We start from the raw sequence: 21,299 nt of genomic DNA, 5'->3' as shown, positions 1-21,299 counted from the left end.
TGCCGCACCAGAGAGGGGTGAAGGATGGGGGTGACATCAGTTGAGGAAGAAGCTGTCAAACTGAAAATGTTGCAAATATCATCCATGACTGCAGAAACAGTCAAAGAGATTTTAACTTAGGAAGCAAAGTAATAGTTCCTACAAATATTCCCTGACAGATATTGACTAGCAAAAACACATCACCATCCAATATTTCATTAGTTTGTTTCATCTCCTGATTGTACTGTGTGAACCAAGTGAGAATGAGAATGTATGTTATTTTATAGCCAGCAAAAGCTGCAGTGTAGCAAGCGACATCTTGAAGATCACATGCTAAGTAACTGGCAGAGCTGGGACTAAAATACAGTTCTCATCTCTGACAGTCTCACGTCCCAGTCACTGCTCAACTGGCCATAAGAAAATAAAATCATTCAAATGGCAATTCAGTATTTGTGGCTAAACAGCACCTCATCAACTCCCAGTCTGCCACATTTGTTTGGAAAGAAGAGCCAGATTTCCAACACTCCCTGAGCAAAGAGCTCGCAGACTGAGAGACTGAAAAGGCTTTGAAAGAAATCTTCCATCAACAGTCTTTCTAAATGTCACGGCTAGCTCCCTGCTCCCTGAACGGCCCAGCTTACAACCCCTCCCCTGGGGCAGCAGTTAGCTTAGCCAAAAGCACCTGCCTAGCCTTTTCCTTCAGTTGTCATGAATTCATGGAGCTCATTTAAAACTAAGATGTTCTGACAGGCAGCCAGACTCTGGACTTTGGTCCTTCTTCCCCCTGCTTGCATCCTGCTTCAGTGTATCCCTATGGGCTGGAAAAGCCGTCCCAGGAGAGGGAGGGCTGTAAATACTGCAAAAACCCTTCACAGGGTAGACCCTGGCCTTCCCAGAGCTGAAGTGCTCCCACCTAGGCTTGCAGTGGCAAAAAAATAGTTGTTCCAGTGACTCTGTGGTGGGGGAGCTCCTCACGAGGGAATTTCTTTGGATGTCGGTCTAAGAAAGCTCACCTGCAGGAGGAAGGAATCCTAATAATCCAAGTGCTGGTGCCTGAAATGAGCGCTAGAGCTTGTTCCCTCCTGTGTAACATACTTGGTAACTGGCCCAAACTGTATTTATCCTCCAGCCTCAGCTGCCAGGCTCCTCCCAAGGGAAACCTGACATTCCTGTTGCACAGAAGTTCCTGACATTGCTGAGCTGAACATGTTACTTTGCATCTATTCTAGGAAAACTGATAACTCGTTTTTGAACAGGCCTTCCTTGCTCAGGTCAGCCAGGCCCGACCTAAACAAGCAATCATCCTAGTCAAGACAAAGTCACAGCATAAAGAAGCCAAAAGCAACTTTGCTGAGGTAGTCAAGGCTGAGTTTCCTCTGTACTAGGCTGGACAGTGCCCACAACGAATGACCTCATACAAGATATTTCCCTAGAGCCTTACAGATGGTATAGTAACTACCCCAGCTATCCCAGTACTGGTTTAAATGATGCACTCATGTCAAACAGAATAGCCATACACATTGTTTCCATCCTGGACACGGAATTTCTGCAATCTTATAAAGGAAACAGATAACATAGGATGTGTTTTTACAAGGAAGAGAAGGAAAGGAGTGAAAGAGCCTGTGGATTTACAGACTTCATGAGAATGAACAACACATCAAGATCAGTGTCAAGCATCTATCACTTGAATACTGACAGGAGCAGAGCATTTCCAGAAAACTTCAAAGACAAACAGCCTTTAACAGATTTAAGAAAAAAGAATAAAAGCAGAGATGGCAAAGAAAAAGAAGAGACAGTGCATAAAAATGTCAGGAAGGGAGGGTGAAAGGAGAATGTGAGGAGGGGATTTCAGGTAAGCTCAAGAGACTACAGTAAAGGAAAATCTTAAATGAAGTGCCCCTACAGGAGAGGCAATACAAAAGTTTGTTTTCTTGAGCAGACAGGAATAGGTTAGACAGATGTAAACATTGCACAGTGGACATGTGGGGAGCAACTGGGCTGAAAGACACAGCCTGCCTTTCAGCATGCTACCTGCAGCCTCTCATGCTCTGGCCTTGCCATTAGGTTCCTCACATCCTTTCAGATCTTTCTGCTCTGAAGGCTGGTGCAAAATATGCACACAACAGCCTAAGAAAACATCTAACATCTATCTCACAACACAAGTTGAGCTCCAAAGACAGGCAAGTGAGAAAAGGATCCTGCAAGCACCCTCCTGTCATACCATTTGATGAAAATACGCAATTCCAGGATGGTTTGTGGCAGGGGGTTGCCAACTGTGTTCACGCAGTATGTGCAGAAGTCACCTCCTGCAGCAAGAAAGCCACCATGCCAGCATGGGGGGAAGCCAAGAAGCACTACCCTGGATCCACTGCCACTCTCACCTCTCGTCTCCAAGGCAGACATGAAGTCCCAGCAGTTCAAATAAGCAGAGAGGGGAAAATAAAGACCCCAGCAGAAAGCTCAACAGAAGCAAGGGTGCGTGGGATGTGGTTATGCCAGGACTGAGACTGGCCTGGAACTGAGGACTTGGCCCCTCCAACAGATCTCTCTCCTGCAGAGGAATGATGTGTGCACAAGGAACAAGGGACTGGTGACTCTATCTGACTCCTTAGCACATAACATGAGTTTCTCTGGGAAGTCTCCAAGCCAAATCAGGCTGAAGGATGGCTCCTGTTGCTTCTTAACTGAGTTATAACAGTCCACTTTCTCCTTTAGTGCTCTGTTTGCTCCCCAGTATCTCTGCAGCAAGGAGAGTCACCAGTAGGTTTTTGCACCTCATCTTGTTTCCTGTGATGGATTCTCTACAGCAGGACAAACTAATGAAGGATGCACGTGCTTTAGCAGCTTTCTTTGCTAAAATGCAGTGTATAAACCAGTCTTGAGAATCAAATCACCTCCATATCAAGCACAATCCTGAATATGTGTCTATGAGAAGAGAACTTGCCCTGTGACTGCCGTGGAGATCCTATCAGACACTACCAGAGAGTGACGTATTTTAATTCACTTCCTTTATACTACAAGAATTCTGTAAATGGTGAATAAATAATATGCTAAATGCTAACTAAATACTACCAGTTTAAAACTTATGGGGATATGCTGAAAACAAATGGAGGGAGCAAGACTCTTTTCAGTGGTGCCAGGTGATAGGAAGAGGGGCAATATGCACAAACTGAAACACAGGCAGCTCCATCTGAACATAAGGTAAAAATTCTTTACTATGAGGGTAACAGCACTGGAACAGATTGCTCAGAGAGGTTGTGGAGTCTCCATCCTTGGACATATTCAAAAGCGATCTGGAAACATTCCTGGTCAATGTGGTCTAGGTGACGCAGCTGGAGGATTGGGCTAGATGATGTGCAGAGGTCACTTCCAACCCCAGCCATTCTGGGATTCTGGGAGCCCTGGACCAGAAGTTTCTCAGAGTGAGGAGAGAGACACAGGAGTGTCACAGAATCACACAGAATCGCAGAATGGTTAAGGTTGGAAGGGACGTGATGTATTTTGAATAGTGAAACTCCATCTGTAGCTATGAAATCACTCTTTCTAGAATTTCCTTTAAGGACTCTGCTTCAGAAAGATCTCTCCTTGTTTGCGACTACATGTAAGTTCACCCTCTCTACCAGAGACATCTCTGTTGCAGTTTTCAGCAGAACCAGCACAGTGCCAGAGGGGCTCCTGGGTAGCACAACCCGCCTTGCATTTCTGAACCCAACAGTCGCAGAATGGTGATTCAGAATCCACCAGGCACCAAGGCATTTCACCACGTCCTGATGGTCCTCAGGACATGAAACTTTCTCATGAACAGCTAACAGGAGCACTGCTAAGATTTCCTAAGCTATTCAAGTTACGAGATAAGAACCCCAGGTTTCCTTCTCTCTGATAGCAGTGGTGGCAATGAACAACTGCCACATGACGGAGGGGATGGTGGCTGCCTGGCAGGCATGGCTGGAGCCAAACGCACCTCCAGCATCTCCCAGCTGGTGCTGCTGACGCCCGTGGGGGGAGTGGACTGTGTACACACATGTGTTTCCCCCCTGCCAAATGTTGCCCTTGTTTACTCTGCAAGCCTTTCACCAAAGCCCTTCCTGCTTCTCCCCATCAAGATGATTGTTTAACTCTTTTTTGGACACATGCCTTTCTGTGCTCCTGCTCTGAATTATAAACTCTCTCTTTGCTCGGGCCTATCAGCGTAGCTAAAGAGTTATTCAGCTTTGGCTGAATGAGTGTTTTGGGCAGCAGATTCCCAGCATGTCCCGGTGGTTGTCCAACAGGTGAACATCTTTATTCAGGTACAGTATTCCAAATGTTTCTCAGTTTCTTTCCAGATAGAGGAATACACAAATGATCCCTAGTTACTTTGAAAGGAGTATTTGCCTGGAGACTTCCAAAAGAAGTTCACATTTCTCCCTCTCTTCATTTCCAAAATGGAAATACATTTCCTGGTGAAGACTTTGTGGTGATGATGATGTAGGCTCAGAGCCCCATGAACTACTGTGTTCAACTACATTGGTTTTCATGCTACAGGTATAAATCCAGCTACAAGATGTCAAGGAGCAACTTGGCAATGTGGTGAAAGAACTATGTGATAGATCCAGAGAGACCTGTGAAGATCCGGAGAGATTTGTGAAATAAGGAAAATCTGTGAACTATTATTTTAAGATTTGTTTTCTTCAGGCCAAATCTGATGTCTGCCCCGGTTCTCGATGTAGCTGTAGTCCAGATCCCACAGGAAGCTCTGACTGGCAAGTTCTAAACAAAATTTAGAGAAAAAAGTCTTGCCTTGCCCAGTACTTGTCTGAGTAGCCGGGCATGTCTCACCGACCAAACTTTACTATGTACATGGAACAAAAAGCCATGATATTTTCTGCATGTATCCCCATGCAAGACTACCATCAATCCCAGAGACAGGTGTCTGCCTCCCATTGCAGCTGAGCTTCCTTCTGCAGCAGCTGGAAGGAATGAGAAATGGATGAGAAAATCTGCCTGAGTTCTTCATCTTCACTATGTGGAGAGGTGCTGGGAGGAAATTTACCCAGCATGAAATTCTAAGGCCAGCAAAAGACCTAAGCGCCACTTGAGTGCTCCTTATGTCTGTTTAGTAGGCATAAGAAGAATAGAAGTGTGTACAGGCCTTTTGCAAGAGTGACAGTCAACCATGGGGAATAGCTGGTATTTATCTTCAGGGGAAGCTCCCTCTGTGAGTTCTGCCAGCACTGCTTTTAGCTTGCTCACTGCATACAACCCAGATGCCTTCCTGCTCTCTGCAGCCCATGACAATATCAGTGGAAAGAGCAGGCAGTAGGCACTAAACCCAATTTACACCCAAGGAGCAGCCTGCAACGACAAGCAAGTTCTTTTACCATTCTGCTGTAGGAATTTGCCCTCCTGAAGCCTAGTAGGTTTCAGAAAACACCATTGGTCATGTTGCCTTGGCTTACAGTATCACAGTGAAAGTGCACATTGCAATGTGTCCACCCAAAGAGCTTGGTTTAGACTGCTGAGACATGTTGAATTTCCATTTTGCAATTTTAACAGAGGAGAATTCACCTAGCATGTAGACTATTTTTTTTTTTGCCTTAAGTCTCCTTTTTAGAAGTAGATACAGAAAAGCATGGACTCAAAACCAAAGTTGTGTTTACATGAACATCTACCCTCCAAAGCCACTTTTGAAGATATTTTTCATATTATAGAATATGGAAACATGGAAAAACTCAAATCCACTAGGGTACAGTGTTAAGAAGAAACACATGCATCCTGTCATGCTGGTTTATCCTGGTTTCATTCTGACACTGGAGTGCCATAAACTGAGTGGAGCATTGTAGTAAATCTGACTCAGAACATAAGCATTTTGAAGAGTTTCACAATGCTGATAAGAGCTGAAGGAGAATGAGAGAGCTCTCTAATTGCATCTATAAGAGATTGTAAATGAATTGATGAGTCCTAGCAAAATTGAAGCAAAACTAGAAATATAGAAGGGTGGTTAACAGGAGACAGGCAGGTGGAATCGATAGGCAAACACTTCATGAAGGGTTAGCCTTATTTAGCATAAGTTCTTTCTAGCAAAAAACAGAAGGTAAGCAAAGCTGTCTAGGTTTGAGGGTGTTCAGCAGCTTTCTGAATAAAAAGAGACTGATCCAGGTGTTAGCAGTCACTGTATACAATTCTTGTTAGAAGAAGCTGCGTGAACTAAGTGTTTTGCATCCCTTGAAGAACTCCTCTCCAAATACCAAGTAGACACGACTCTTGTTAAGTTTTTTCAAAACAAAACATCATATAATCAGAGACTCATGCAGGATGGGAGGGACCTCTCATGCAACCTCCTGCTCAAAGCAAAGCCAACACTAAATGCAGACCAGGTTGTCCAAAGCTTTATCCAGTCAGGTCTTGGAAACCTCCAGGGATGGAGTTCCTACAGCCTCTCTGGGCAACTGGCTCCATTCTTATTTGCTCTCACGGTGAGAAATCATTTCCTTGTACCCAGTCTAAGCCTTTCCACTTCTAGTCTCTCTCTCCTGCTACGCATTTATATAAAAAGCCTGTCTCCATTTACTCAGTAACTTCTTCACAAGTGCTGGCAGGCACATAGGTCTCCCCAAAACTTCTCTTCTCCAGGCTCAACAAGCCCAGGCCCATGAGCCTCTCGTCACAAAGTCTGTATACCTTCCCCCAACTCTCCCTTAATGATTTTCCCTTGGACTCACTCAAATTTATCAACATCTTTAGCCTGTCTAGGTCCCTCTGAATGGTAGGCCTCAGACTTATTCAAAACAATATTAAAAAAAAAATCAAGCACACAGACCTCTTCAAGGATCCATCTACACATGTGCTGTCATTATTTCAGCTTGTCACATTATCATATGAATATAGAGAATCATTTTTAAAGGACATGATGATAAGTTAAGAGCGCTAGCATTCAAGAAAGGAGAGCAGTTCAGAACAATGTAACTCCCATCCCAAATGAGCATGGCCTCATCAGCAAGGAATATGAAGGTTTATCCATCCTTTCTTTCTTTCTGTTTCAATTCTGAACAGAAGAAATCTTCCTAAAAAAAAGGTTCCATAGTGGCCAAAATTCCTGTGCTAAAAAAAAAAAAAAAAAGTTGCTGAACAATATCTGGAAAAGTTTGCCCATCTTTGAAGCAAAGGCACTGGCAACTCTGCACGCTATTGTGCATCATGATGCTGTGCACAGTTCAATATGTCTGTGAAGAAGATCCCATTAGAACTGCTGAATTTAATAACAAAGTATAAGTGTATTCCTTTCCACCATGTTATCATGCAGAACTAGAACAAGGAAAGTGATAATATATTGTGTTCTGTCTCATATATAATCAACCGATTTGATAGTTGAGCAATAGCTACAGAATCTCTTCTGTTTACCAGGAAAAACAGGAAAAAAAAAAAGGGTATTAGCTTGAGTCTCATATTCCATGGAAGTTTATGGTGCTGGCAGTTGGGGGGAAAAAATGAAAAAAAAAGAAAAAAAAATCTTTCCTTTTTCTACTGGTAAACTGAGCAGTGCCAGAGTCAGTGCAACCTAATAAAAGTGGAGACAGCAGCACTGCAAGCAGAAAGGCCATTTAAAAGAGGTAGGAAGGAGCCAGCCTCTTCATGGTCAGTGCATACTTTAAACACACTGTCCTGGCAGGTGGCACCAGATGGCACTCTTACACAAAAGCTCCTTTTTGACATAGTCTGCTTGCACACAGAAGATGTATTCAAACTATAAGGAGGTAACTGGTAGGTTTTGAAGGGGTTCCTTGCCTCCTTATTGCAGCCCATGCTGCACCTATAGAAAAGGTTTGATGTCCTTCCATATTGTTCTCGTGGAGGTAAGGGGATAAATGGTCCTGGCATAAAGCAGAGCTTCGTTCACGTTTGATGTAGGTGGCGTTAGGGAAAACCCAAGGCTCATAGCAGCAGGTCTTTCAGACGTGAGCAAACAAGCCCTCGCGGTGCTGGCAAGCAGTCTCAGGGTGACTTGCCCCTGGCCACTCTGTGACCGAGGCGGGAAGCTGCTGCCTCCCGTCGTCCCCAACTGGCGTCAATCCCTGAGGCAGAGCAGCCGCTTGGAAATTAGGAGTCAGTGAGATTTCTGAGAGGCAGGATTGGCTGTTCATAATCTCTCTTGCAGACCCTGTGGGTCTCCACACACAAGTGCGGTGCAGTTATATAGAAGCAAATCTTGCTTCTGTGCTGTCTCCTCCACAAGGCAGGCAGCATAAAAGGCTTCAGGCTTCTGCTTAGGAAAGCAGAAGTGGATTTATACAGGTACTTAATGGCTAGAGCCCCCCTCTCCCTGCCTCCCGCTCCTGTGTCTTGGTGGAGGCATCACCTCCACTCCCACTGCGTGGTTGGCGCTCAGAAACACTCCTGGTGCTGCAGTGGGAGTACAGGAGGTGCCAGTACTCTGGCAAGGGAATGACAAGTCCGGATGAAAATCCCTCTGCCTGGAAGCCTGGGCTGTGGAAGGCGCATGTCCTGTGGCCAAAGCTGCTCGGAGGCTGGGGAAGCCCTGAGCGCAGGCAGTGCCTCCTCGCTGAGTCTGGAAGGATCCCCCCACCCTCATCTCAGCGCACCCATGACATGCAGCCCTTCCCCTTCTTCAAGGCAGCACCCTCCCTGGCAGAGGGGCAGCAGGATTTGCAGCACAAGCTTCCACTAAAAGCACAGCTCCGCTTGCTCAGGCAGGACAGCAAAGAGCCTGAGGGCAGGCTTTCCGGAGCGGCGGGACTCAGGGCTCGCATGACTCCACAGGGAGGCTGGGCAGTTTCCTTAGAGTCAACAACGTCTCTTTGGTTTCTTGGGACTGGCAATAGATTTTTCTCTCAAGTCACTTTTCCCCCTCACCCTTTTCTCCAAAGTAAATCATCAGCTCTACCAGGTGGGAGATGCTTCATCTCCCAAATGCCACTCTGCAAAAAAGTTATAAGCACATGGAAAGCAGCACTGAGCTGAAAGGTCTCCCGACACCTCCCGGCCGTGCCTCCCGCGCTGTCCGAGCAGAGCCGCAGCAGGCTGTGCGCTCCGCCTTGCACCGCACGCTTCTGCCCAAGGCAGGAGCCTTAAAAACCGGGCATTTTAAGAAGAAACATAAGGAATTCTCAGCGGGCGTCTCTGGCGGGCGCCCCCGGTGCTGCGCGGTGCCTGGTGCCGTGGGCTGCCCCGGGCCGGGCACGCGCGAGCGCCCGGCTGGCACCCACGCTCAGGCACCCGCGGGTCCCGCCGCCGGCAGCCGGGGCGCGCCGAGTGCCCCCACGCGCGGCCCGTCCCCCCGCCGGGGCGCCCCTTACCACATTGCTGAGGAAATCCGCCTCGCTGAAGTCGCCGAGGTCGAGGAAGCCGGCGCCGGCGGCGGGGAAGAGCCGCTCGGCGGGGAAGGGCTCCAGGATACTGTCCATGGTGCCCGCGGCGGCTCGGGGGCTCCGCGGCCGGGCTCAGAGCGGCGCCGCGGCGCGCGGGACGGCGCCGCCGGGCCGGGCCATGGGGCGCCGGGGCCGGGGCGCTGCTGCTGCTGCTGCCGCCGGGGCCGGGGCGCCCGCCGGGTGCCGCTCGGGCCGGCTGTCAGCGGCTGCGAGGGGCTCGCGGCGGAGGGCAGCGCCGGGCGGCCGGCCCGCCCCCGCCTCATGAATAGCGAAGCGGCCGCGGGGCGGGCCCTGCCTCGCCCACACCCCTTAAGGCAGCGCGGGGCCGCCGGGCCCCTCGCGGCCGGGCCCGCTCCGCCTCGGGCCCCGCTCCGGCTCCGGCTGCAGCCGGGCCGCCCGCGCGGCCGGCAGGGCATCCCCCTCGGGCCGCGGCCAGGGCGCTGCATCCCCGCGGGCCCCCTCAGCTCCCCGCGGGGCCCCGGGCCCCCTCCGGGACACCCGCGGCCAGGGCGCCGCGTCCCTCCCGCAGGGTCCTCCGGGCCTCCTCCCGAGGCTCCCCCAACTGCCCCGGGACACCAGGGCCTGGGTGAGCCGCTGTCGTGCCCAGGAGGCCCCCAGGATCGCGGGGAGAAGGGCTCCTGCTGCTGCCCGGGGCTCCTGCTGCTGCCCCGAGGCTGCCTGGGGCTGCCTGGCTGCTCCCCAGGCTGCGGGGAGGAGGGTGCCTGAGGGCAAAGCAGTCAGTTTGATGAACTGAGCAAACCCTTCCTTTAGCAGATCCAGAGATAACACTGCAAGCAGAGAGGCAGTGGCAGTCTGTGGTGTCTCTTTGCTTTTCCCCCAGGGAGCAGAGCCAGAAAAAAAGGGTCTTCAGAGAGCCACAAGGCTGCAGGGAGGTCTCCGTGCCCATGGCTCTCAATAACGGATTTGCAGGTGGGCCTGGCTGCTGCGGCCTATCCGACTGCGCTGTAATTAAAGAGCTTCAGGAAGATTATATGGCTTCAGATAAATAGGATTATGGATCCTTGTCCTCCCTGATCCTTATTCTAACCAATACTCAAGAAAACCACTTACAATAATCCCATTGCAGGAACTCTGATGTTTTATTAATCTTCATGGCTCCACGGTGAATGGACAAGAGTTCCAGCTCCCATCAGTGTCTTTCCTGATCACAAGCATATGGATTAAATAAAGAAAAGAAAGAAAAGGGCAACAGTGCATTTCTCCTGGGAGAGCCATAGCTGGAAGTTGTCATTTGTGAGGGTCACCGTGGGGAAATGCAGTTTTGAGGCTGGCTGGGGCCTGTGTCTGCGGGAGTCACTGGGTTTCCATGGTGTGGCCATCATCACAGGTTCTTTCCATATTCCACGCGAACGGTAGGATTAACAGCACTACCCTAGGCTCTCCTTGGCTGCTCATCACACCAGCGTCCACACACTGCCTTCCCCGCACAAAAGCCTTTCTGCTGCTGCTCACAAAGGGCTCTTTCAGTTGCGTTTGCTTTTACCTTATGCTTCTGTCATGTGTAAAGAGCCTTCAGGTAAAACAGTCAGAGACATAAATTCAGCCAGGAAGGAACCGTGCTGCTGTTTTCACAAAATCAGTTAATTTCTTACTTACATGAGGGTGGAATGGTATTTGAAAATCATCTTCTAAAAAGAAAAGACACTTGCAGTTTCCATTAAGCAGCACTAGGATCCAACTGCATCAAAATGCTGGGAATTAAATAGAATGTGTCTTTTCTGTGAACAGGATCACCTCAGCCCACTCTCCCGTCACCTCCATGGAGTATCATAAGCAGCTGCCACTTCAGGAATGGGATAGCCATCGCATCCTGATCCCTCATGGTCAGTTGCAGTGCAATAACCGTCTCATCTCTGCCACTAAACAGAGAAAATAATGCTGTTTTAGCAGATCTGTTTGTCTTGCTGAAGTGGTAAAGAAATAACTTTGTCAATGAGGAAGCCAGTGGATATTAAGTTGGAAACAAAGCAACCTTTACCACCAGAAGATGGGGAGAAGAAATATATCCTGAGCCTTCAGAGGAGTGGATCCAATCAAGGGGACAAACATATCTCCTTTAACCGAGCAGTTAGAGGAATTCTCAGTTCTGGTGTAGTAGAAGGATCAAGACCTGTGAAAGTAATGGTGTTCCCAATGGCAGTCAAAGTGCTACAACACCCTTTTGTGGAGCAGCAGCAGGGGAAGCTTCCATCACCTGTCACTAACCAAACACGGATATCACTTCCGTAACTGCTAGGATTTACCAATGAAATTACAGGTTTCTGGTTCAGGGCCTCACCCAAGTTAACACAAGGAAACAAGAAAAGTCAAGGCACACACTGTGTTTATCCCCAGTGCTGGCAGAGGAATCTGAGACAGTGAAAGTTACAGCAACTGTTGGCACTGAATGGAGGGCAGTGACATCAGGAAAAGTCAAGCAAAGTAAACCTGACTTGCTTGTGTGTAAAGGGAAATTACTTTGGCACAGTCAAACAGGAGTTTTGTGAAGCTCAGCTCAAAGATTCAAAGCCCTCAAAAATGTGGAAATGTCTGTTCTGAGACCCTGTTTGTATTTAATACATTTAGTACTGGACATAAATGCCTAGACTCAAACTCCCTTGTTTACTGAAGCTGTTGTTGTACCTCAGCAGGCAAGGAAAGGTTGCAACAAATCTTCCTTCTCAATATCTGAGCTGCAAAGCTGCTCCTACTATGCAGGACCCTCCTACAAACCTTTAGGACATGCACAGGTTCCCCTTCTGCCCTGCCCAGCAGTGTTGCAGAGTACAGTGTTAGCCAGAACACCCTCTCTCTGGGCTTCCACACCTCCAGGAAGGTGGCACTGACTGAACAGAGTTCAGCAAAGGGCACTGAGAACAACTGGAGATCTGGTAAAAGGGGACGTGAAAAAGACTGAGAGAATTGGTCTTCTTTTGTCTAAAGAAAAGACTCTCATGCCAGCAGTCTTTAAGCATTCAGACAATTGTGGGAAAGAGGAAGGCAATAATTTCCATGGCCATAGTGGAGGGAACAAGCAGTACGGACTCACACCTTAATTAAAAAAAAAGAAAAGAAAAGAAAAGAAAAAAAACAACCTAATAGCAAAAATAGTGACTAGGTGTCTAGGAGGTAGCAATATCTCTATCACTGGAGCTTTTTTAAAAGTAATTTCTGCAGACATCCCTTGAGACATAGATATTTCTGATCAGCATCTACTCTTGGGACCGGGGCTAAATCACATGATAGCTCAAATTTCTTTTCAGTCCTGTTTTCTCTGATTTTATATTTATATTTATATTTATTTGCAATCTAATCACAGAAAGATTCTGGAATAGCAGCCAAGCATGCTCAGACTGAACCAGCCCCAGACCAACCACAGATAATCCCTCCTGGCTTTGCAACATTTGATGCTGCAAATGCACGTCTATCACCAAGATCACTGCAGAAAATGATCTTATGAATTTTCTTAACAGAAGGATCCTACTCGTTTGTGCTCTATTCTGGCTTGTCTTGCTGCCACTGCATTCCTTTATACCTGTGGAGAGAGAGAAATGCAAGCCCCTCGCTATATCACTTTGCATTTACTTCATCTTCACTCTGTGCTGTGGCGAGAGAACCGGACTCCTAACTTGAACACGTGCACAGCAATCCGGCCCATTCTGCAGCCTGCAAAGCTAGTTTTTGTTTCCCTCCAGACCAATCCAGGAGGTTTGAAAAACTCACAGAGAATGAGTGTTTCTTGAGGAATGTGGGCGAATTGCACACATTGGTGATTTTTGGTTTGCTGCATACACACTGCTTTGTTACAGGAGAGATGATCTGGATGATGTTTGCCTTCTTTTTTAGGCTAGAAAGCCAGCATTCACATTATGAGAACTGTTTGCTTGGAGATTCAGGATGTTCAGACTGGCTTTTGGGGACTGCCACCACAGCACAAAGGTTTTACTTGCAGTATGGCTATGGATGCCATTTGGCTTGTTTGTTCTTCCAGCTTTGGTGTTCATACGAATGGAACTTCTGGCTCATACCACAAGCCATCTCCCTAGCCAGTCAGGCTTTCTGGAGCCCAGATCTTGCATATTTGGGTCTATCAGTTGCTCTTTCTGTCTGTCTTGACTTTATTTTTCACCAGTTCTCTGGATTTGACACCTTAGCGTACTTCTTGGTGGCAAGTTGGCTCACTGATCTGTGCACCACAGACTGAGGGAGCAGCTGCTGTGTTCTAGGCCCCTTCTGCTCCTCAAGTCCCACAGAAACAAGGTGAGGATAGAAACAGGACTTTCCATGTAGTTCAGAGAAGAGCTACTATAGTCGCCAGTCTCTTAAGAGAGCAGTCACACAAATACACAAGTAGCTACAGATCCAACATTCAGGCTGCAATCTCTACATTTGTTTTTTTGTGGGAATGATTTAAAAGCTGTGGGGGAAAAAAAAAAAGTCAAGACAGGAGACAAGGAATCTACTGAAACCTCTTCTAGCAGAAGGTCACTTTCGAGGAGGGATTTTGCCGATGCCAGAGTCTTTTTCTGCCCTGTATCCTGCAGCTCCGCCTAATCCTGGAAATTGCCTAAGTTTTGATTTTCTTCCAGCGGCTGGTTTAAACTCTCTCACACACATAATTTTTTCCCTCCAGCCAGATTCAGCTACTTTCTCTTTCCTGCTTTCTCGTCTGTGCTGCCTCCCTGCCAGGTACCCAACACACCTGCTAGCACCACCAACGAGCATCAGAGAGACAGGAGGTGAGCCAGCGAGGAAATCACACATATCTGAGCTCTCTGCTAAAACCAGAGAGAGAGAGAGCTGTGAAATGAGATTGGTCATGAATCTGCTGCAGCAGCTCAAAGAGGGAACAAGTTGTTTCGTGCATACTGCTTTGCGTGCAGCTACACAGAACTGGTGCTGCATCAAATTGACTTTCTGCCTGTGAGCAGACACGTTTTGTTAGGATCTACTCAGTCCACATAGGTGCAAGACATGCTGGATTATTCAAGCGAGTCAGAGACTCACATGTGTGCCTGCTAGGGAAACGTATACTACAGCTTGTGCTTCTTTTCCCCTCTTGCCTGGGAAGTGCAGGGGAAAGTGAGGAGAGTATTAATTGCATGCTTGCATATGGCAGGGCTCCATGAATGCTGTGGTTTCAGTGAGCACCCTAATGCTATGTGGGGAATGAAAGGGAAGTCACAGAGCTCAGTGCTGCAATTATTATTCTTTCTGGGGTGAATTTAGGGCCCTTGGATAGATCTAAATGAGCTTTCCAAGCATGCAGTGAGTGACAGGCAGGGAAATGGGGAATTAAAGACTTAGGGAAAGAAAACCCATTAATACAAGACATCACATCCCAGCGGTGTTCTTATATTGCAACCCTGCAACCCGCTGAGAATGCTACTGAGCTACCTGTGGCAGGATGAGGCAAGCTGGGGATGGATGTCCCCAAATAGTTAATAGGTGAGGACCAAAAGATGAGAAATGCAAACTGACGACCTTGAGGGTAATTGATAAAGAGGAAAAATCATACTGTATCTTTCACTCCATGGTGGACTAAGAAAACTTCTTTGCCTTATATGTATAAGGCAATCTGCCTTGTCTAGTCTTTACCTGACAAAAAGCAGAGAGATTCCTCCTTTCGTTGATGGCAGCCTCCCTGGAGAAGGAGGCAACATTCAGGTGGCTAACTGAATGCAGAGAAACTGTCATATGAGGGCAGCTCTTTCCAGCATTTGTTAGCATTTGAAATTACTGCTTATTAATTAAAGAAACAGAGCTCAAAGCAGTCTAAATCACCTGCCTTCAGGACACTCAGATCAGCAAGAAGCCGCAGGACAGGCAAAGAGAGCGTCTGGGCAGAGCTCCCCAGGCAGAGGCTCTTGCTGCCCTGTGGCAATGTGGAACATTCCTTCTGAGGGGGCTGCTTAACAGCTTCCCACATCTAAAACCCCTTTTTTTTCCAGAAAGGGTGAGGATAGATACAGATGTAGTACAGCTACACACCCTGTTTGACTGAATTTTACCCCAAGAAGATATCCTGTGTCAAGAAGCTGGAAGCAGACGGTTTTGGTGCAGGAGAGAGTTGAACAACCCGCTCAAACAGAACTAGCAGAGTGCAGATGAGGAGGCTGTGCCATACAGAGTCAGCACTGAAACCTGAGTTACCCCACGGCCACCAAGGGGAGACCCTTGCTGGCTCGAGCCATTCAGTGCCCCAAGCAGAGAGGCTGGACACTTACCCCTTGACCACACGATGCAGGATTTCCCTGGTCAAAGCCAGGCAGATCTGGCACATGCAGGTTTTGGGGGGCTTAAGGAGGGAAACGAAAACCCTGCAAAGGGTTAAAATGAAGCTCCACAAGCTTGCTCCACAAGCAGTACTGCAGAGGAGAAAAGTACAACCCAGCAATTCAGGCCTGTCTCACCCTAGTTCAAATGACATTGTTTGAGCTCTGGCTGCCTCGCCCCTCCGTGGGTAATTACAGACCTTCACTACGGGGGAGAGACACGGCGGAGGAAACCTTCATTAGAGACATCTCCCAGAGCAAAAGAAACCCCAGTGTAATGTCTGGGGCACTTTGCCAGGATCATCCACCACGGCAAAAAGCCTACATTTAGCACAAAAATAAAAGGGGGAGAAGTGTTAAGGGGTTTGAGAAGATCAGAGGCCCACCACGTTGGCTGCTGCACAGCAGTGGATGTGGGGAGCTTTTCGGAGGAACTGGCAAAACGCCCTATTTTCAAGCAGTGTGGTTTGCATCTTGTATTCTTCCTTCCTTCCTTCCTCCTTCGCCGCGTGCTCATATCCCCTGTGTCTGTGTGTGTCCCTTTGTCACCCTGGCAAATGCCAGAAGGCAGGCAGGGAAAGTTTCCCGAGGCACCCAGCCCGACTTTCCTCACAGGAGGACTAGCCTCCTTTCCTTTCATAAATCTGCAGATGGGGGTGTCCTTGGCTGAACCCCTTCCCTTTTGCACATCTATCCTGCAATTAACACATGCACTAAAGCATGGGCTTCTTGTATCCAAAGCAGGGGGCTCCTTTTCACAATACCGTTTGTCTTTCCTCTTTCACCAGGGCCCAAAGTTTCAGCTGTTACATGCAAAGAGGACAAAGGAGATTTTTTTCTTCTGAGCAGGTCACCCCTCTGTTGTAGACAAGACCACTTCCCCATTGCCCTGGTGTAACTCTCCAAGGTAGCATTGATGTTTATCTGCTGGCAGGTGGCTGGCACCTTCTGTAGCAAATAGGGTCTCATTCCCATTGCTTTCTTCCTCATCCCAGGACTTGTAGTTTATATCAGCAAATGACACAGATCCAAGCATTAGTTACTATTCTTACCTCTGGGCATTCACACACGTGAGACTTGCAAGTGCTTCTTATGGCACAGTTACATTAGTGTTTATGGGAGAGCTCATTTCAGGAATAGTTTATCTGCAGAGCCCATTTTCTGTTGCTGGTGATAACACCATATTCTTGCAGGACCTGGTGTTTGATGCTGTATTAGAAAGATACTTTAAACCGAGAGGCCTCGTCACCACAGAGCTAGAGGCAGGCATGAGGGAGGAAGAGGAGAGGAAAAGCATTCAATCAGATTGCTATTAAGATGTGTCTGGGGTACTGGCTGAATTTTAATTGTTCTTTCCTACTTAGTGAGTGAGCACAGGAAAAGATTTACCTTCTGGCCTTTCCATTTGGGCATGTTGACATTTCCAGGCGGCACTTTCCTCTGATGGAGAGGTTTGACGTCAGGTGCGCTGATTAAAGCCTGCAGTGCTTCTGACTCATTTGGCTACAGCCTGCGCGAGGGGATTTGTAACGTGTCTCTCCTCTTTCTATCACTCGTTATGGTTGTTTTTAAATAAATAAAGCTCGGCTCAATTCACAACTTTGCGGAAGATGCAGTTCCGCTCAGGCTCCAATAGGCATCGCCATGGCAACAGATGCTGTCAGGCACATGCAAAACTGTCACTCGGAGCAACAAAGTGCCCGGCCTGGCCCTGCGCGCGCGGCGCTGGCGCGGGGCTGCCGCTGGCCGCGGGAAGGCGGCCCGGCCCTGCCGCGCGCTGCACGGCGGCAGCCACGCTCGGGCTTAGCAAGAGCCTCTTTCGGGTGAGGTGCTGGTAAGCAGGGCTCGCAGAGCCCGTCAGCGTTTCCAGGTAGAAAGCCATAGTGTGGCTTTTTCAGCCTGCACGAAAGAACAGGGTTGGGAGGGACTTCCTGGGCCAATGAGTCTCTAACAAAAGCAGACAAGTACCAACCACAGGCTATACACTGATCAAGTCGCAAAATAAAGAGATAAAAATTATCAGCTGCCTTGCAGAGCTCCACTCAGGAAGGCCTTCACCCCTGCGAGATAGATGCCCATCAAGGAAGCAGATACGCGAGATGTGGTTTCTCAGGCTCACTGAGAGTGCAGGCGAAGCAAGGCAAGGAAGAGCAGCTCCTCTGTCCTGCATGTGCCCATGCCCTCAGCTTGCTGAGCACATCTCCTTCAGCATGTGCTCATCAGGCATTTCATGACATTGAATGTATTTCTTAAAGCCCCAGATCCTGGAGTCCTGGCAACAGAGAAGCTTCACAACCTTCTTGCTCTTTTTTTTTTTAGGAAGGGAACTTCCTAAAAACTTTCCTGATGATTGCAGGGAGCAACTGAAAATGCAGACAAGCCAGTTGTGATGCAGGCAGGCAAATATAGGAAGCCACCACTTTGTGCTTTTTAATCCCGTTTTAGACCACCCCACTGACTGAATCCTGAATGACAGTTTTCATCAGGAACATGGGAGAAGGCAGTACATGCAGGGGCATTGAGTGAAAGGCTGCTCTGCCTAGGCACCGGCAGGATCCCAGTGCTGATCCCCATGGTGCAGGAGAGAGCCAGGTGGGAGCGTGAACAGCACCCCGACAGAGCCTGGTCTTTGAGGGAACGGCCTTGCCAAACTCCATGTGCCTCATTCCCAAGGGAAGAGGGAGGCAGCTCTTGACCCTGCTGTGCTCAGGATGGAGGAGGACGCTGGAGGACATTAATTTCCTGGGGCTGGACCCTGCTGAGACTAGAACAACCTCTCCAAAAGCGAGGACAGGGATGGGAGCAGCCTCCCACCATGGAAGCAGCTCAACTCATCCTTGTAGAGGGGCCATGGCCGGCTGAGGAGGCAGCATTCAGCTTTTATCCAGTGGAGATATTTTGGCTCTGAAGCAGCAGCAAGCAAAGGGAGAGTAAATGGAAACAAGCTGAAAAACAGAGGCATATACCCTATTGGAGACTTCGGAAAAGGCAGAAAATACCTTGAGCAAAGTACATTTATAATATAAATCATTAGAACTAGGGCACGTTTTCTCGGCTGATCCTCATTTTGTAGGTTTAATGCTTTCCCACTTGGGGTGCTGAGTCTTTTTGCTACCACCACAGTTTTAAAATTAACCTTACCTCCCACAGCCGCTGTTCCATGTCACATCAGGGAATTTAGGATCATGAGAAGCACTTGAACATGCAAAACGTTTTAATGACTGCATAGATTGAGCCACATTTCCATGACAAATCACTGAAATCTGAGAAATCTAATTTACAACACAAATTCTTTTCTTTTGTGTGTCTTTCCCAACTCAAATTCAAGCCAGAAACTCCCTGGGTTTTGCAGTAACTCTGATCTAGTAAAACTGTGGGTGTACGAAAGATGAAAAACAATTCCATGAGGTCTCTGGGGTTGGTCCACAATGACTCCAAACCTAAATTGCTCATCCCTTGAGCGTGGTTTACGACTGCAATGGGTCCTGGCGGAGCAATGTAACCAGCACTTAAATAAAGGGGAGGCAGAAAGCCCTCCTGAATCAGTGGCATTTGTTCTGGGAAGGGCTAACCCAGAGACGGCCACAGCAAAAAGGTACTGAAACCCACTGTCTCCTCCTAGAAACAGAATTGAAGGTCACAAAGTAAAGACCCTTGCAACCAGTGCTGACCTCTGATTAAAAATAAATCTCTTTCAAGCCCTGATGTGCTTTGTGAAGGGGGAATACTGAACTGCAGAGAAAGCTGGGAGAGCTGATGGCTGCGCATCATGGAATGAAAAAACAAGTGGCATTAATTCAGGCACAGCTCTGTATCCCTGACCTTTGGCATCAATGTACAAACATGATTCCTCCTATTTATTTGTCTCCTCCTCTGATTTATTTTCACAGTAAAACAAATCTTTTTTTTTTTTGGTGCTTTCATCTGGGAGCAGAGGTGAGAGAAATTCAGCCTTAGGCTGAGATGAACAGGTGAAAGGCTGCTCTCAGTCTTATCCATGCCACCTTTAGAGCCAGGAAAACCTTGGTCCTCCGTGAGCATTAGGTACTTTATGCTAATGATTAGCATGGGTATTTCTAAGCGACTGCCAATGTCTCTCACCAGTGTGGTTTGCAAAAAGCGGCCCTGTTGTGTGGTCCTCCTACCCCCTTTTTATTGTACTTTCAGGACAAATGGACAACTGACACATTCCAGGACTTACAAGGGTTATTTCCTCATTACTTCATTCAAAACACATTAGAAGAAATACTGTTAAAAAACATATTATTTGCTCTACATAACATATTGCCATAAGTTAGATCTCGTGTTAGAATTGTGGAGAGGTTAGAGAAAGGGACCTGGCATTTGTAAGGGTGAAAGCACCCTCCATCACGCCACTTAGGAGAAGAGTGTGTCTGGCAACCCCTTGCAAAGGCTTTGAAGAAGTCAGGATTTCAGGAAGCTCCGAAGCAGGGGAGCGAAACACGAAGTATGGTTAGAAAGACGGGCCTCGGCCCCCTGCATTGCAGAGCAGCCCGGCTGGCAGCTAACGCTCTGGCTGGCAGCTAGCGGGAGGGTTCCTCACGGGCAGGTTAATGAACAAACACACCCCACACCATACCTGGATTTCTGTGGAACACTGTTAAGTTCTTGAGAAGTATCCTATGCCAGCCCCTGGCAGAGGCAGGGCTATCAACCAAGGGAGGCTGTGACCCAGTTCAGCAGCTCTTATGATCCCGTCACGTGCAGAAAATCTTACAATGCCCTACACAAATATTAGCCAGTGACTAGCTTTGAGTAGTCTTTTGCTTTGTCTGATCAATCTCATGAGTGTTCTTCTGCCCTCACTGCAGGCAGCCATGATCTCCTCCTTGACCAAATACCCACTGGATTATTTTTGTCTTGGATCACACAGTCCCAATGTTACAATTACATGCTGACCTCAAAGACTTACTTTTAAAATTACCCTTCTTCAGCAAACCCTCTGTCTAGTGGGTTGGGTGTTTTTTTTATTTTTTATTTTTATATCTAAATGGTTAAATAGTGGGTGTGGTTGAGGAGAGAGGAAAAGAAGCAAGTCAAAGAGGCAGCCAGAGCAGGCAGAAGGGGGTTGTGAGGGTCACAAGTGTTCTCCTGCGGCAGGAAGTCAGTGTGCCTGAGAGGGGGCACTTGGCTTCATCTCTTTCCTTGAGAGCATCGGCTTCTGTTCTCCTCACTGACAAACTCCATCCTACCTGTGAGACAATGACAGGGTCCATTCCTCACAGGTACCGCTGTAGCCTTATTCTTCCCACCACTAGATAAACCCAGAGATCCAACAAACTGCTTCCCTCCAAACACAGTCTGAAAATTGGTACTTTCCTGTAAAGTGCTCACTGGTGTTGGGCATTTTCTAAACAATACACACAGAAGAGCAAACCAGAAGTGTTCAGGTCCTAAAGACAAAACAAGTCCACGGTAGGGATAGGCAGCCATGACTGCACGGTTGTGTTTGCTATGAAAGCCATACAGGAAAGGTACCATTTATCCATGTTATTTCTAAGCACGACAGTTCCACCAAATCCTCTCAACACTTTGCAGAATACAGAGAAAGTGCTTTAGAAGAGGTTTGAACATCTTGTTCAGGAATGGATAATAGGAGTGAATGGAATGACAGCCCTTTCCAGCTAGGAAAAGGAGGGAAACAAGGCAGATGCTGAGA

General features: G+C 47.9%; 1 protein-coding gene across 1 annotated transcript in view; it reads right to left on the bottom strand.

The window, feature by feature from the left end:
- Positions 1–9,446, bottom strand: part of CREB3L1 (cAMP responsive element binding protein 3 like 1) — a 46,458-nt gene extending 37,012 nt beyond the window's left edge. The window contains exon 1 of the mRNA XM_088520527.1: positions 9,273–9,446. Within this exon, the coding sequence (XP_088376653.1) occupies positions 9,273–9,380 (108 nt within the window). The 5' untranslated portion in view covers positions 9,381–9,446. The remainder of the gene's footprint in view (positions 1–9,272) is intronic.
- Between the last annotated feature and the right edge of the window lie 11,853 nt (positions 9,447–21,299).

The sequence above is a fragment of the Tinamus guttatus genome, unplaced genomic scaffold, assembly GCF_059628265.1.
Source record: "Tinamus guttatus ecotype Peru unplaced genomic scaffold, ASM5962826v1 Tinamus_guttatus_pri_ptg000089l, whole genome shotgun sequence".
Taxonomy (NCBI): Eukaryota; Metazoa; Chordata; class Aves; order Tinamiformes; family Tinamidae; genus Tinamus; species Tinamus guttatus.
This window is presented reverse-complemented; position numbering and strand designations above follow the sequence as displayed.